This window comes from Dicentrarchus labrax, unplaced genomic scaffold (genome assembly GCF_905237075.1).
Source record: "Dicentrarchus labrax unplaced genomic scaffold, dlabrax2021, whole genome shotgun sequence".
Lineage (NCBI taxonomy): Eukaryota > Metazoa > Chordata > Actinopteri > Moronidae > Dicentrarchus > Dicentrarchus labrax.
In genome coordinates this window covers 20,118,202-20,134,652 of record NW_026136715.1, presented here as the reverse complement: position 1 = coordinate 20,134,652, position 16,451 = coordinate 20,118,202, and the positions used below count along the sequence as shown (strand labels likewise).

The 16,451-nt window shown below is 37.9% G+C and overlaps 2 protein-coding genes across 3 annotated transcripts; both read right to left on the bottom strand.

Moving 5' to 3' along the window:
* Positions 1 to 431: 431 nt before the first annotated feature.
* On the bottom strand, positions 432 to 8,654 carry LOC127376975 (NLR family CARD domain-containing protein 3-like). Its single transcript, XM_051424470.1, has 5 exons — positions 7,125 to 8,654; positions 4,843 to 5,016; positions 2,305 to 2,481; positions 1,527 to 1,573; positions 432 to 1,150 (listed from the first exon to the last, which is right to left on the bottom strand). Exons 1-5 carry the CDS (start codon positions 8,591 to 8,593, stop codon positions 624 to 626), a joined length of 2,394 nt encoding a protein of 797 aa, XP_051280430.1. The 5' UTR covers positions 8,594 to 8,654; the 3' UTR covers positions 432 to 623.
* A 739-nt stretch (positions 8,655 to 9,393) lies between these two features.
* Positions 9,394 to 13,764, bottom strand: LOC127376990 (NLR family CARD domain-containing protein 3-like). Of its 2 annotated transcripts, XR_007887596.1 has the most exons (6): positions 13,605 to 13,764; positions 13,343 to 13,447; positions 12,962 to 13,038; positions 11,769 to 12,389; positions 10,697 to 11,404; positions 9,394 to 9,601 (listed from the first exon to the last, which is right to left on the bottom strand). XR_007887596.1 is itself a non-coding variant. In XM_051424501.1 (5 exons), exons 2-5 carry the CDS (start codon positions 13,396 to 13,398, stop codon positions 11,118 to 11,120), a joined length of 1,041 nt encoding a protein of 346 aa, XP_051280461.1. In that variant the 5' UTR covers positions 13,399 to 13,447; positions 13,605 to 13,764; the 3' UTR covers positions 10,510 to 11,117. The 2 variants fall into 2 exon arrangements, 1 of the variants encoding a protein (XP_051280461.1); XM_051424501.1 differs by lacking the exon at positions 9,394 to 9,601 and having other exon boundaries at positions 10,510 to 11,404.
* Positions 13,765 to 16,451: the final 2,687 nt, after the last annotated feature.

Genomic DNA, 16,451 nt, shown 5'->3' with positions numbered 1-16,451 from the left:
ATTGTACATGCAAAACAACATAAATCACAAAAATCCAAAACTTTTCTCTATCTTTGCATTCATGTCCTGCACTAAATAAGATGTAAAAAATAACAACAGATCATGGCAGTAGTACAGAGGTTCTCTAATAACAAACTATGTGTTAGCATACAGATACATACATTATAACATAAAATACACTGAACAGTAAACACATTTAACTCTAAGGAACTCTTGAATACTTATTTCTTATACTTTATACTTATATTTTCATATCAGCTCACACAAACACAATATACATTATACACATTAGTAAAAAAAAAAAGTTAACTGGCAAGTAAATGTTTTGACAACATGCTCTGAAACAAATGCGAAACAGGTAAAATATATACATTAGTTTTACAAAAAAGAGTTTTCTTCATCACATCATTAACTTACATTAACAACTTGGGATTTATGTTACTTCATGTCTTCTGTCACAATGTTAATATAAAGACTTACAATATGAACGGGTAGAAAAACAACATGATATAGTCATGTTCCACATTATGGTAATAAAATGATGCATGTATACTTTTCTCTAATCTATCAAAATGTCAAGTGGGGCATTGAGTGATCACTACATGACGACATCACAGAGGGGTTCAGTCTATCTCACACAAAGTCGCAGAGCCGCTCTCAAACCAGAAGCCTGGGAAGAGGGGCTCTGTGAATTTGGCTTCGAAGGTGTGTATGAGGCTCAGCTTTCCAGATGTGACACTGTAATAAGTCACAGTACCACCTTCCCAATCTAGTAACACTGCTATTTTGTGGCAAGGGGGCCCTTTAATATGTCTGGATGTCTTCCCATGTCTGGCAGTGTATCCAGTCTTCGAGCAGATCAGACTCCAGGACATCTCATTGCATCCCAGGCCACCACTACTGTCCCATTTTCTGCTCACTCCTCTATATGTCACTACAATGCCGACCGTCCCTTTCCACTCCACTTCCCAGTAGCAGAGGCCCTTCTGACCCTCCTCACATATGACCTGAGATCTCATAAACCGGTCCTCATTTTCAGGTCGTTCCACCTTCTCCTCCACCCTCCCTACAGTTTTTACTTTCCTGTTTCCTTCAGAAAAAACAAGCCTCTTGCTTGCTGTGTTTTCATCAAGCTTCAGATCTGCACCATCTGATAGAGAAACAAAGATTATATAATTCAGTGCTTGAGTGTCTGTGTTTAGTGTTTTTTGTGCAGTTAAAAGACTATAAAACATTGATGTTGTTTAAATGAAATACAAACAACATAAATTAAAAATGAAATCTAAAGAAAGGTGAATATGAATTGTTTGAAATGTTGAATTGGATTTGAAAGTTTTAATTATCTGAACAATATAATGACCATGTAATAGTTAATACGTTATTGGAACCTATATGACCAGTTAAGTTTAGGGACAAAGACATATTATTTGACATTCATTTCAAATGTATCAGACATTAGCATAGAGTCAAAGCTTCTACAGAGGTGATAAATTATTGGAAATAATTTCCAGAAAAATACTTTTTACACTTCTTCAGTCCTGGCTTTAACCGATGCTCTCCATCATGGTCCAAACTACAAAAACATGAAGACAGTGTTGTCACAAACAAAAATTTCCAAATTGAATACAATGCTTTCAAAAGCCTTTTGTGTTAAAACCTCTAAAATAAAAACAACGTTTGCAGAACAGAGCGATATTTGCAACCTGTGATGAGGAGGTCACAAGAAGATAGAGTTTTACTTTAAGCCAAAAAGATTGGCAACCACAGAGATAGAGTTGCTGATTGCTAAGGCTTGAGATAGACAGAAAGGAGCCATAGGTCGGACTCGAACCCATGGGTGCTGCAGCAAGGACTCGCCTTGGTACATTGGGTGGCAGCTCTACCAGGCATTATTCTTTTTAATTTTTTTGCAATAGAAGACCTGCTAGCAACCTATAGCTTTTATCAGGCTTGTATAAGCCCGCAGTAAGAGGCAGTGTTAGTTGATTTTCAGCATGTTGGATGGATATCTTTCTTAAAAACGGGGTCATGCGGTACTGATTGTCACAATGGGTTCTCTGTGCATTTACACCTTGCATCACTGTAACATGCGTTTTTCCTTCATCAAGATAGTATATCCAGATACAGATTGCATGTTAATGTCAAGTGCAAATGGGGTCACAGTGAGGTTTCTGGCTTTGCACATTTCCTTTTATCAACACCACAAGTGATTATTGATTTTGGTAGAGTGTATAGATCTAGTCTCAAGACTAGAGGAATCAGCTATATCACCACAGATGTGCACATCTTGACATCTTAACATACCAGAGTTCCTTCAGGCTCATATTTGGATCCTCTGCTATAGCAGTGAGCTCCATCTTTCCATTGGCTCCTGGGTGGTTGTAGCTCAGATCCAGCTGTTTCAGGGATGACTTTTTCTCTGACTTAAGAGCTAAGACCAGGGATAAGCAACCTTTCTCTGTCACCTGACAACCTGACAACCTGCAGAGTACAAAAATGTACACACACACAAACATGTACACACACACACACGCGCGCCATTGAAAATCATGCAGTAACACAGCTTCAAGTGTAATTGTTATAGTTACCTGCAGTTTATACCTGATGAAACATTTATTTTCCATGGCCATTGTATTAATGTTAATTGTATAAAGGTTTGATGATCAAATGCTACACTGGATGAACTGACATTCTTTTTCTCAAGCATTTTTTGTAAAAAAAGAAAGAAATAATTGATATTAGTGGGCACATTTATCCTGGCTATCTTGGTACAGTTATGATAACAATGTGTTTTATGGGGAGCTGAAAGGAAACTGAATCCAGGTTATTTTCCAAAGGTAAGAAAACCTCATAAAAATTACACTGTGCATGGTGGACAAACAGTACATATAATTTGACAGCATGTATAATTACTAGACCAGCTAGCTATCCAGCCTTTTCATTGTGCGCAAATCAATATCAAGATTTTCCTGAACGATAGGACCTAAAATAGCGAACTGAATAGAGGACAGGATGTAGGAGGATTGCTTATACAAAGTATCAGTAAGTTCAGAGGGGCAGTGTGGGGGCTTGTGTGTTACAGTCGCCATCCTGATAAACAGACAGTTTCACTGGGGAATTAATGGACACCCTGCAACCAATTACCAATACCCAGACCAGGGTATAGGCCAATTTTTTTTTTTTTTTTTTTCAGTAAGATTGATAATAGTAATGTTCAATTTGAGAACGCATGGAGTTACAGAAGCTAGTGAATTGGGTGGATTCCTTGGGTAATCTGGTTTTTGCAATTTTATGCAAACATGAGCACATTAACTCCCTAGCAGGGTATTTAAGGAGCTGGTGCAAGGACGAGCACTCACTTGCCTTTTTGGGAGTTTGTATTCCATTCTGACATAAATGTACTTCACCAAAACTTTTTCTTCTCTGCTTAATGGACTATATGTGAGGGGCTATATGTGAGACTATATGTGAGGGGCTATATGTGAGTAACTATATGTGAGGGGCTGGCATCTAAATCTAAAGCACCGCCCTGTTAGGTAGAGTCAGAGGGAGCTCCCCGCCTTCATAAGGACAGGTGAGGGCAATTAGTGCCTCTTTGTCTGAGGCCTGGTTGTGTGGCAGGATTGCTGTGTCATGCAGGTAAGGGAGAGAGGAGGAGGAAAATGTTATATTGCCTTATTAGAAATCTAATGAGATTTTTTTGTATATTTAGTTGTGGTGTGACTGTCCTGAGTGATCCAGATGGAGCATGCTCTGTAGCCCTGTGCTGAAGAGGTATGTCTCAGTGAACTTTGGGGCTTCATTAAACTGTAGATATATCACTAATATGATAAAATCTCTTCAGGCAAAGACTCAGCTCCTCCATCTCCCCTTTTAAGCCAGAGTAGAGCTTTCAACTGTTGCGTGGCTTCTTAGCAGAGCCTCACATGAACAGGGTAACTGGAACCAGTATGGTAATGTAGGAGGGTCATGCCCTCTGAGGTATGTTGTTGTCAGCTGATGAGACTGACTTTTATGTTTTTCTTTCCCCTTATTACAGATTTAAGGCCAGACTGCTGCTTTGCCTGAGCCAGTTCGCCAAGGCGGTTGGCGAATGTGTTACAGACTGTACAACTTAAATAATCTGTAGATGGTTGAATATTGTCTTTTTATATTGGGTGTAGTGACCCTGAATGTCTGTGAATCTGAGCCAACTGAATCTCATTGTATTTTCCGTCTTTTGTTTTGATTAGGCAGTGGGACGACCTGCGGGGAGTAGTCGTGGAATATGCACCCCTCCTTGCATGCAGTGTGGTATGTTTGAAGGGTAGTGGTCACTTCACTGGTTTGTAGGTTTGGCTTTCCTTGCAGTGCAAGTTGTAGTGTTTGTAGTGATCAGTGTGCACACAAGATGATTTCTATTGGGTGATAGTCTCCCCGCGGTGAGTACCCTGTTCTGCCTATTTCCCGTGACCATTTAATCTTATTGTATGTTATGTTATGGTGAAGCCATTTGCTATTTATATACTGGTTGTTTCGACCATTTTAGTATTGTGGAATAAACTAATTTTGACTAGTTTTATGGTTTCTCTCTTCTTTTTCAGGCCAGTATAATTTATTTTTAATATTATTGGAGAGCTGAATGCACGTCTCCCGCTTTTCTTGAACCCTTTAAAAATTGTGTCAACGCTCAGATGGTTGGTGTCTAGGGCTGGTATACTTCTATTCTGGGTATCAGTCCGCGTTGTAACCTGGGTGGGGTCACATATACCTAAAACTACTCATAACAACCCACCATTCTTGTTGATGATACTGTGTAGGTTTTCTGTAACTCACAATACAATAAATGTAATGAACACTTACTTTAGAATCTCCAGCTTACAGTGAAGACTCTTTAGGCCATCAGCAATCATCTGCACACCTGAATCCAGCAGGTCATTATGACTCAGGTCTAGCTGTGTGAGATTAGACGGGGAGCTGAGGACTGAAGATGACAGACCTTTGCAGGATTCTTTAGAGAGCTCACACCAACTCAACCTGTGAACATATGTGTTATCAGAAATCAGAAACATCTGCAGTGATAAAGACACAGAGTCACTAGTGGAGTAGCAAAATCATGATTCCTCAAGACAGAAACACCACAGACAGGAAGTGAATCTCAGTCGCTGCTGTGCAGGTTAACTGTTTAATACATTTGGATAATGGAAAGTGAGAAAACCGTGAGGTCATTTCTTGTTTTCCTGAACATGTGATACCCTCCAGTCTCATCTGACACTGAGTGTATGCGTGTCTGTCCATCAGTTGTGTTATCTCTGTCCCCCAACTGCTCCTTGATTTGAATATCCTCACTCTTGAGAGCTCTCTCAAAACTATTACTTTTTATTTACATTAGTAGTCGCATTGCGATTACACCAAATTTACACCAACTGTTGTACAATGTACAACCCATCCACAAGAGACTAGAGCCAAAAAACCTCAGAGGTGGAAGGGAACATGTCAGACCAGATTAAAGAATCAATTCCTTTGTGGCCCTGGGTCCTGCTGCCTCCTAGGGGAACTGAACTAGACCATGCCCCATTCTGAATTCATCACGACACAGGAAGTCAGAAAAGCAACATCTAGGACTCCACACAATAAAATCTCCACTCTGTCACCCATACCAATAAAATCTCCACTCTGTCACCCATACCTTTGTTATGTTGTCAAAATTGGGACAACTGAAGTACAATAGAAGTAATTAATTTCATTAAAATGCATTCATGTAAGGATCAATTAAAAACTTAAGCTGTAATTTAATATAAACAGTTAAAAGTATGGCTGTAAGAAATTCTCATGAACTTCCCCTTTAAGAGACTCGTTGCCATTTGTTGACATAGCAACAAGGGAGAGCGAGCACAGAGCAGAGAGGAGAAGCAGAGAAATTAACTAGCGCAATACTTTAATGAAAAGCTGATTTAGAAGCTGAAAAGTAACACCTGCTTGGTCGGAGATTCGTGAGAATTTTATACGAGTAAACCACCATGGTTTTGGTAAGTTTCAATTCTTTTCGTTGAAGCTTTGTTGCAATATAATGAACGCTACCGAAGCGCTAACAGTGTAACTGGGAAAAGCTATAAACATACTGTTAAGCAGTTAATATTGTTTGGTTTTTTATATAAAAACTAAACCAAATTATTTCAAACCTAGGTGAGGGGAAAAAAAGGAAAGTGAGTTATACTTTACTTTTTTTTTGTTACCTGCAGGACTATTCACTGGTTCTAATATGTGTTATGTGTATTGTCTAAATAAAATTTCAGTAAACTGTCGGCTTGTGTATTTTAAGTACCTGTGCTACACAACACAGTGGAAAACACTCATTGCTCCCTCCTGCAGCTCAGGTACTCTAGCTAGCCAGCAGGTATGAGGCCTTTGACAAGCAGAAATTCCATCTGCTAGCCAGACATCCTCTCATGGCTCCCCCATTGTCTCCACCGAATCTTGTTCCTTCGTTTTCAACAGCAGTTAGAATTGGTTTAAAATGTATATGTTAAATTATTGAACATAGTAAAGAATAATTAACTTAATTAAAATATATTTAATATAAAATATTAGTTAAAAAGTTATTTGTTTAAGAAAGCAGCCTTCTGAGTATCTTGTAGTAGTATAGTTGGTGCACAATTCACACACATCAGTCATGGTTAAAAAATGTTATGGTGACACAGTCTTGTTTGCGTTTGGATACTCTTCAACTCAAGCTATATTTGAAGAAACTGGCATCAAACCCAAACCTGTCTTGAAGACAGAGTATTATATATCACATCTCTTCTCAGATTTAAAACCACTGCTCACCAGACCAGATTTGAGGGTGATTCTGTGCCAACTTAAGGGTTTTAGTCTCAGATAAAAGAAATGTGTGTGAGACAGGCAAATTGTGGTAAAAGTCTTGCAACTTTGTGAGCACAATCTGGTACAAACTGCAGGACATAATGATAGGTCACCTTTTAGCAACAGAGCTTCACCCCACTAATGGCACATTTCACTTTGTGTATCAACAAAACATGGGCCCATTATTCTATTTTCCATGGCCATCATGGAAAAGGTAAACAGACTTCAGTTTTGAAATGCAAGATCATTTCAGAGACAGCATAATTGTTGAAAGTACTTACAAAACAGTTTTGGAGACTTTGACCACCGGCAACATTCCCAGCAGAACTTTCTCTGATTTCAGGTACTTTTTCAGGTCAAACACATCAAGATCCTCATCAGATGTCAGCAGCACAAAGGTCAGAGCTGACCACTGTGAGGGGGTGAAATTTTCAAATGTGTGTGTTTCAGAGTGCAGGTACGTTTTTACTTCTTCCACTAGAGAGTGATCATTCAGCTCATTCAGACAGTGGAAAAGATTGCAATTTTTATCAGGATCACTGTTTTCATCCCTAATCCTTTCCTTGATGTACTGGATTGTTGCCTTGTTGGTCTCCTCGTTATTTTCTGTCTTGTTCAGCAGCTCTTGCAGTAGATTCTGATTGGTCTCCAGAGAGAGGCCTAGCAGGAAGCGGAGAAACAGATCCCAGTCTCCATTTTTGCTATCTAAAGCCATGTCCACTGCTGTCTTGTAGAAGTCAGAGGCAGCAACTGTTGAAGCGGGTTTTGTGAGCAGATTTTCACCTTTGTCATTGAATGTGTGAAAGACATGAAAAGCTGCCAGGAACTCTTGAATGCTCATATGGACAAAGCAGAACAATTTCTGTTGGGACAACCCACAGCCTTCTCGTTTAATCTGAGTGAATAATCCAGAGAAGACTGCAGTCTCTGTGATGTTAACACCGCACTCCTTCAAGTTTTCTTCAGTGAAGAGAAGGTTTCCTTCTTCTAGCCCCTGGAAGGCCAGTTTCCCCAGAGATATGACTGTTTCCCGGTTGCTTGTATAGCAGCATGAATCTGTCTCAGAGCTCTCACCTGTCTCATCTCCACCATACTTCACTTTACCCTGTCGGCATTGTAACAAAACAAAGTGTATGTACATGTCAGTCAGAGTCTTGGGCATCATCCCTTCTTCGTCTTTGTTCATAAGGTCTTCCAGAACTTTTGATGTGATCCAACAGAAGACAGGGATGTGACACATGATATAAAGACTCCTTGATTTCTTGACATGTGACAAGATTTTCTCAGCCAGATCTTTATCACTGAATCTCTTCATAAAGTACTTCTCCTTCTGCTCATCATTGAATCCTCGCACCTCTGTAACCCGGTCCACTTTACCAGGAGGGATATTGTTGGATGCTGCAGGTCGGGACGTGATCCAGATTTGAGCTTTAGGAAGCAGATTTCCTTGGATGAGGTTTGTCAGCAGAACATTCAGTGAGGTTGTCTCGCTCACATCTGTGCAACTGTTCCTTTCAGTGAAGTCAAGATTAAGGCGACATTCATCAAAACCATCCAGGACAATCAGAATTCTGTACTTGTCATAGTCTGTTATTTCTGATGTTTCCATAGCTGGGAAAAACATATTAAGAAGTTTCTCCAAGCTATGGTCTTCCTCTTTTCTCAAATTTAGCTCCCGAAAAGAAATTGGAAACATAAAAAAGATGTCCTCGTTGGCGGTACCCTCAGCCCAGTCCAGTCTGTACTTCATTGTAGCAAATGACTTTCCGATGCCTGCCACTCCGATCGTTAGCACAGTTCTAACGGGTATATTTTCTAAAAAAAAGAAACTGGTTGTGAAGAAATGTCATGATATTTAATTAAAAAATTTCAAAAAAAGAAGCCAGCTAAGTAAATTCAACATAACACTGTTTCTCCAGTAAGTATATTTTGTTGCTTGTTGTTTGCACAAGCTAACAAATATATAAATACATTAATAATAACTTTAGTACATAAAAACGTAATTGTTAGTTAATGCTTTTTTTTTTTTTAACAATTATTTGATAACTTAAAATTTTACATGAAAATTTAACAGCTAGTTAAAACAGTTATATTATACAGAATCGTATCTTCAGGGGGGGAGCGGACTGGCGATACTGAACAGTAGCATTAAAGGATATAGCTGTTAATTATGGCAATTTATAAATATACTATCAACAGTTAAACAAGTTGAAAAATACGTAGATTCTTATTTTAAAGTCACGTTAGCTAGTATAAAAGATTTCAGTATTTGTTAACCACTCTCACTTATACATTTACACACTTTACAACACAATAGCTTTAAATTTGCTTATATTAGGCTAAAGAGGACATCGTTTAAAAATACATTATATATAATTTAAACATTATAATATTTAAATACAAACTATATTAATTCTAGATATTTATTACATTTATATAATCTAATTTATATCGGTAGTCACTTCTATTTACTCAAACTTCTTCTCCTTCCAAATACATTTATACTAAATTGATCATCTTACCTCCATTTTCTTAAATATATAATCTTGTGTCACTGGTTTGAACTTTGCACCTTGAACGTGTCTGGTTTCATGCTGAACATTGACTTCTCCCCTCTCACCCTCTATGATGTAGAGATCTGTGAAAATCTCCTTGAGAAGGGCAGAGGTTTTCTGCCTGTCGATCCCCTCAGTCACAAGGGTAAATTGCTCCTTCAGCTGAGATTTGAGTTTCTTTTGACTTACAACATCAGGTTTACCTGTAGGAAAGTAGCAAAAGTTATTGTGGAAAGAAATAGATAAACTGTGTTTAAATGTTTGGAGTACAATCATAGTGCAGCTCATTAAATCTAAGGTGCATTAATTATTTCAAATGTATCATTATTCTTTATAATTACTTTTCTACTATTCTGTTGTTAAAATTGCATCACATCTGGAGAGGGGTGCCTCATGATTCTCTTTAGTCAATATTAGAATACTGTAAGCCTTGTCCCTCTCATGTGTGTAAAATGGGCTAGGCAAACATAATAAAGGCCTTTCAGTATATAGAAGTCTAGTGTAACACTACCTCTAATTTACAGCATAAATTTGGTTTGATTTGACCGACATCTCTTTGACATACTGTCTATGTTATTAGAAGCCTTACAAAAAAAGTGGGTGTTTTTCAGGGTTCTTTTTAATTTAACTAGTGCACTGCCTGTAGGAAATATGTATTGCTATAGAAAAGTGGGAGGTTAAGTAGATTTTTCATGGCCAAATAAGGTTGTGTTTGAAGGTGGGACATCTTTCTCTGTCTTGCGAGTGAGGGAGTCAAACAGCGTCCAGTTCACTGCTGGTGATTATGTATAATTATGTAATTTAGAGTGAAAAACGTAACCTCGTCACTTTCCAGGATGTTTGGTGGGTCAGGATCTCAATCACTACACATTAGGGCTCTGCAGTGATTGGCTCTGGTGCGCACGTGGCTATGGTGGCTATGGTAATGCTAGCGGAATTCGTAAATCATTTATGAAATGATTTATTAACGGTATCTTTGTAGTCGGACAAAGCCGACGTTGCACACCCTTAAACTACACAACAGCCATGTTGAAACTCTCAGGTCAGTATGATCCTGATCTGCAGAGATATTTGAGGCACACACACACACATACACACACACAGCCACACACACACACACACACACACACACACACAGACAGACAGAGATTTCTTGCTTTTATAGAGAGATGGCTATTTTGAGTATTATTGCTACCTTGTGACCATTGCTTGATTTTAAAACACTGATTAAGACATTTCAAACATGCTTGGATTCAGTAGCTTCCCTTGACTGCCTTCATCCACACCCATAATCTTACATCGTATTTATGTTGTCCTGTCGACACAGTCATCAGGCAACTGATTGGCAGCTGATGGTCGAGATGTGATCCAGAGTCGGGCAGATGGAAACAGGGTTCCTCGGATGAGGTTTGTCAGCAGCACACCCACTGAAGCTCGCTCTCTGACATCAGTTAAGGTGGTGTTGTCTTTAAAGTCAAGAGGAGGTGTATAAGCATCCAGTCCATCCAAGACAAATAAAACTTTGAACTGCTCAAAGTTCGAGATTACAAATTAATTTGTTTCCTTGAAGAAATGATTAAGAAGTCCAAGCAAACTGAATTTTTCCTCTTTTATCAAATTAAGCTTGGAGCAGTTAAGTGGAAATATAACTTCATCAGCTTTTGCTGAATCCAGAACCAGTGTGAAAAGAGACTTTTTCTCATTTTTAGCCCACTTTTTTTAAAATTTCTGCACATGGAAGGTTTTCCCAATATCAGGTTCTCCAACAGTCAGCACAGTTCTCATTGTTTGTCCCTTTGCAGCTTTGAAGATGTCAGATACTTGATTCACTGGTTTCACAGTTCGTCCATTTCTTGCTTCATCGTCAACCTCACTTCTTCTGTCTTCTCTGATGATGTGCTCTGTGTTTTTCTGGTTTGGATGATTTATTTCTTCATCTTGAGTGTTTTCTTTACGTAATATTTCTTTCAGTCTTGATATCAGCTTCTGCCGTCGCTTTGAGGTTTCTGAATGAACAGAACAAAGGTCAGAATATTATTGATGAAGGTAACAGTATATGTAGCATGAATTATTTACTTTTAGAACATAGCCACCAAAATTGATTTATAGTACAACAAAATCCGCAAGTAAGACCAAAATAAGATTTTTAAGTAGGGTTTTTAAATATTAAATTTTTAATTGAAGCACATTTGTTTGAAATGAAGCTTATAAAAGTTTATCAGATGTTTTCCATAACATTATAATATTTTGGATGCAGCTTTTGCATTATTTCATAGTAAGAAAATCCCAGCCTGACAAAATGGCACATGATACGGATCACACAATACTAAGTATGAGTAATGAAAATATTTTACTGTCATTGTTTTATACCTCGACATTCAGTCACTTTCTGAATATATTCAGGAGGAATCTTATCAACTCCTGAAGGTTGAGAGATGATCCAGAGATGAGCAGAGGGAAGCAGTTTCCCCTTGATGAGGCTTGTTAACAGCACATCCATTGAGGCTGACTCTTCCATGTCAGTCAGTTCTTTGTTGTTTTCAAAATCCAGAGGAAGTTCACATTCTTCTAAGCCATCAAGGACAAACACTACTTTACACTCATTATACATGAAAAAGCTTCTGTGTTTGTCATCGACAGAATTAAGAAGATCTTTCAAGCTTTGAACTTTGTCTCTTCTTGTATGGAGCTCGCTGAAATGAAATGGCACTATCAAGTCTATGTTGTTGTTGGTTTTTCCTTTTGCCCAGTCCACCATGAACCTCCTTGTTTGAAATGTTTTACCAACAGCAGCAATTCCTTTCATTAACACTGTTCGCACTTCTTCTTTCTTTGACTTCTGAAATATTGCATCATAGGTTTGTGCTTTGTTGTTTTTTTCTTCTGTCCCATAGAGTTCTGTGTCAGTTTCATGTTTTCTAAGTTTATCTTCATAGTGACTGAGGATTCTATTCTTCAAGGCTGCTGTGAGTTCATCTCTGACGTCTTTGTCTAAAGAAATGATAAAGATAATACAAAGAAAGAAAAATGCTGTAATTGCATTGTTTACACTCCTAAAAAATATAATGCAAGCTATATAATTCCATGTCACGTGATGTATGAGGTAGGAATACAAACATGTATCAGGAGACTGTTAACAAATAACAAATATGTGAAGATTCAAATTGGTCAGATGAAAAATTAATCATGATATCTTTGTATGAAGGCTCAAAGACGTCAGTTTCACTTAACAAAAGGAAATACACATTGTTTCACACAGTTATACTCTACCTCAGATATAGGAGGAATCTATGATTTGATAAAGAGAATTTAAGGCTTTTGTCTGAGAAAATCTTTTTCATAATCTGATGAATTTGTCATAATTTGAGTTCCAATCTCATTTTGATCAAGAAATTGTCAGAAAATTGTACTGTGAATCAAGTATCATGAATTGTCCCTAAAAGTGTGTTATACCTGCAGTTAAATGTCTGTATGAATTTGCAATGTTTTGTGTTTCGTTTTAATTAATTTGTAAAAATGTTTTAGTTGTAAAGCTAATAAAGTTTTTGTGTTGTTCCTTGTACCTTTGCTCGCGTCACCGCCATCTTCTAACTGGTCAGGTTCCACGGAAGTTGAGACTGTTCTCTGTGACTGGGGAGGGCTTCAGCACAGACAAAATATTTCATGTTTGTGTCAATACAGAAAGTACATTTACTGTGACAAAGATTAGTTTAATTATTTATGTTTGAGGTGAAATGCATCTCCCAAGCTTAACTGTTCTGGTTTGTCATTTTTTCATATTGTTACTTTGTCTTTGTCACGCACAAGTAGTTTTTCCAACATTAGCTAAGACTCAAGCAGGCTTCAGCACAGATTGATTGCTTTAGCACTGATTTAAGTGACAATAACAAACTTGTCCTTGAATCTCTCTATGCGAATGCACCAACATAACCAAAATGTCGTACCGCAGTTCTCCTTCATTGAAGTTGGTTGGTTCATTCTTGGACCGGTCACTTCTCATGGAAACATTGCTGGGTGCAGGAGAGACTGGTCTTTCTTCCTCCAATGGACTTTAAAACAGATTTAAAATGTTTTTACATTGCCAAACCAGAACACTTTTAACATCTTTAATGATATTTTGGACTTCAATATGGCGATTACAGTTTATTTTCAAGTTGACTCTGAATCTCTCTGTGTGAATGCACCAACTTAGCCTCAATATCTTACCCCAGTTCTCCTTCATTGAAGTTGGTTGGTTCATTCTTGGACTAGTCACTTCTCATGGAAACATTGCTGGGTGCAGGAGAGACTGGTCTTTCTTCCTCCAATGGACTTTAAAACAGATTTTAAATGTTTTACATTGCCAAACCAGAACACTTTTAACATCTTTAATGATATTTTGGACTTCAATATGGCGACTACAGTTTATTTTCAAGTTGACTCTGAATCTCTCTGTGTGAATGCACCAACTTAGAGGTGTGTGTGTGTGTGTGTGTGTGTGTGTGTGTGTGTGTGTGTGTGTGTGTGTGTGTGTGTGTGTGTGTGTGTGTGTGTGAGATTTCACAGCCCCTGTACACATGGTCAGCACCTGTTCACTGCTCCCCTCCATGTCTTTTTATTACACATGCAGCTCATTGAACCCTCATTACCCTTCGACCCAGTCAGGGTGGAAGGGTAATGAGACCTCTTCCCAATCCTGCTTATCTCTCCTCATCTCTTTACTGACTTTGATGTGTAAGCATTACCAAACCTCATACCTGGAATAGCACGGTTTAAATTAACATAGAGATTGTAAATGATAAGGCAAAGGACCAATAACTGTAAACCGTTACGGACGCACATTAGTCAATGGAATAACAAAAAGTAAAAAAAAGAAAAAGAAATTAAATGTTTTTTTTATTACATTTTAAAATGGAATTATTTAAAGACAGAATACAGATATATACTTATCTGCCAGATTTACTTTAACTTGATTTAGTACATTATTTAAATAAAACTACAATATTCAACACATTTGAACTGGTCAGTTTATGAAGTATTGATAAAGAAATACTAGTAAAGTTTACAGTGTCAGTTTCACACTCTTGCAGGATTGCAGATGTACGGAGCCCCTAAAGGGACATGGGGGAAAAAAAAAAAAAAAAAAAAATGAAACGTTTCTAGTGCGCACTAGATACTATCTTGTGAGCACTAGATACTATCTTGTGCCCACTAGATAGGATAGCATTGTGGCAATCAACACATGGCTCATTTGAATATTAAAATTAGCCATGTGTTGATAGGTCACCACACGAAAATGTAACCAATGAAATTATTTTGACACACATTTTAAGCCAATAAGTATTAAACTAACAAGTTAATGTGTCAATAGGCGACCGTTTTTGTTATTTTCTCAAAAGGAGGACAAATGAGTGTCCGGCTGCAGGACAGGGCATTTAAATGCGGGCTGTAACAAAAAAGGTTACAGATTAATTTACATTTATTTTTTAGTTACAGACAAATTAGTTTAATACTCATTTGAATATTAAAATTAGCCATGTGTTGATTCGCCACAACAGGGGATCCATATCTAGTGCACACTAGATAAGGATAGTGCGCACAAGATAGTATCTAGTGCACACTAGATAGTAAAAATCTAGTGCACACTAGATAGTACTAGATAGTATCTAGTGCACACTAGATTGTACTAGATAGTACTAGATAGTATCTAGTGCGCACTACATAGTGCACACAAGATAGTATCTAGTGCTCACAAGATAGTATCTAGTGCTCACAAGATAGTATCTAGTGCGCACTAGAAACGTTTCATTTTTTTTTTTTTTCCCCATGTCCCTTTAGGGGCTCCATACAGATGTGATCTTGGTTTGTTTGCACAAGATTTGTGGAAAATAAGGAAAGTGAGAGAGAAAGACAAATTGTTCACTTCTGTGTTTGAATATGTCTTATATCCATCCATTACTGAAGTCCAGATTCAGAAACATGTGCGCTGGGTCAACACATTTACAGTAAAAAGAACCTGATGATAGACCTTTGCCATATTGAAATATGTTTACATTCCTGTGACACCATATAACCAAGTGGCAACCTCTGTGGCTGAGAAATAAAGGCCTCATATTAAAATATGTAATATAAATACTTCACAGCAGTTTATAGCCTCACACACAAAATTCCATGTTCATGACAACTGTACAGGGGATGAATTCTTATATAACTCACCCATTTAAATTATGTGAAGCTTCACATGTATTTATTTAAGTTAGGCAAAAACAGAACAGCAGGAAGTGATACTACAGAGAACAATGAAAGTTAATAAGTCATAGTGTGTGTGTGTGTGTGTGTGTGTGTGTGTGTGTGTGTGTGTGTGTGTGTGTGTGTGTGTGTGTGCTGCCAAACTGAGGTTATTTTATGTAATTTTAACTGTAGATGGAACATTTTGTCATGTGATGCAGTTGATCCTAAATTACTGCATATGACTGCCATTATGGTGTCATAACTGTCACACTGACAGGAGTTGTATGGTTAATGAAAAAACTGGGTTATAAAGTTAACACTTGACAGCACTTGACCCTCTAAGGATTGCAATGCCGGCCTGTCGGTCGATCCACCACTGGTCTAGACTCATACATCTCAACAACTATTGGATGGATTGACATGAAAGTTTGTAAAGCCATTCATGCTCCCCAGAGAATGAAACAACTTTGGCAATCCCCTGACTTTTCCTCTAGTGTCACCATGAGTTTGACATTGGTAGCTTTAAGTGAAGTCTTAAAAAATATTATGTGCACACATCCATGTCCCCCTCAGGATAATTGGAATAACTTTGGTGATCCCAACTTTTCATCTAGCACCACCAACAGGTCAAAATAAGTTAATTTGGTAATTGACCAAATACCATCAGCCTCTGAGCTGGTGCATCAGCTGTACCCCCACTGTCCCCCATCACAAGGATTGTAGTGGAATATGTCTATGCACATCACATAATTACTAACATTAACTCTAAAATAAGGAACCAAAGCTTAAAGTATAGATTGCATCAAAGTTAAGGAATAGATAGCATAATAGACTTCCTGAAGA

What these genes read in the sequence shown, in the direction of transcription:
- LOC127376990 (XM_051424501.1), bottom strand. Translation starts at nt 13,398, where the DNA reads ATGAGAAGTGACCGGTCCAAGAATGAACCAACCAACTTCAATGAAGGA. An exon ending in TTCAATGAAGGAGAACTGCG is followed by an intron (nt 13,039 to 13,342) that starts GTACGACATTTT and finishes TCTGTGCTGAAG; the next exon opens with CCCTCCCCAGTCACAGAGAA. An exon ending in TGGCGGTGACGCGAGCAAAG is followed by an intron (nt 12,390 to 12,961) that starts GTACAAGGAACA and finishes TCATTTCTTTAG; the next exon opens with ACAAAGACGTCAGAGATGAA.
- LOC127376975 (XM_051424470.1), bottom strand. Translation starts at nt 8,593, where the DNA reads ATGAAGTACAGACTGGACTGGGCTGAGGGTACCGCCAACGAGGACATC. An exon ending in TGTAAGCTGGAGATTCTAAA is followed by an intron (nt 2,482 to 4,842) that starts GTAAGTGTTCAT and finishes TGTACTCTGCAG; the next exon opens with GTTGTCAGGTTGTCAGGTGA. An exon ending in AAAGCCAGGACTGAAGAAGT is followed by an intron (nt 1,151 to 1,526) that starts GTAAAAAGTATT and finishes TTTCTCTATCAG; the next exon opens with ATGGTGCAGATCTGAAGCTT.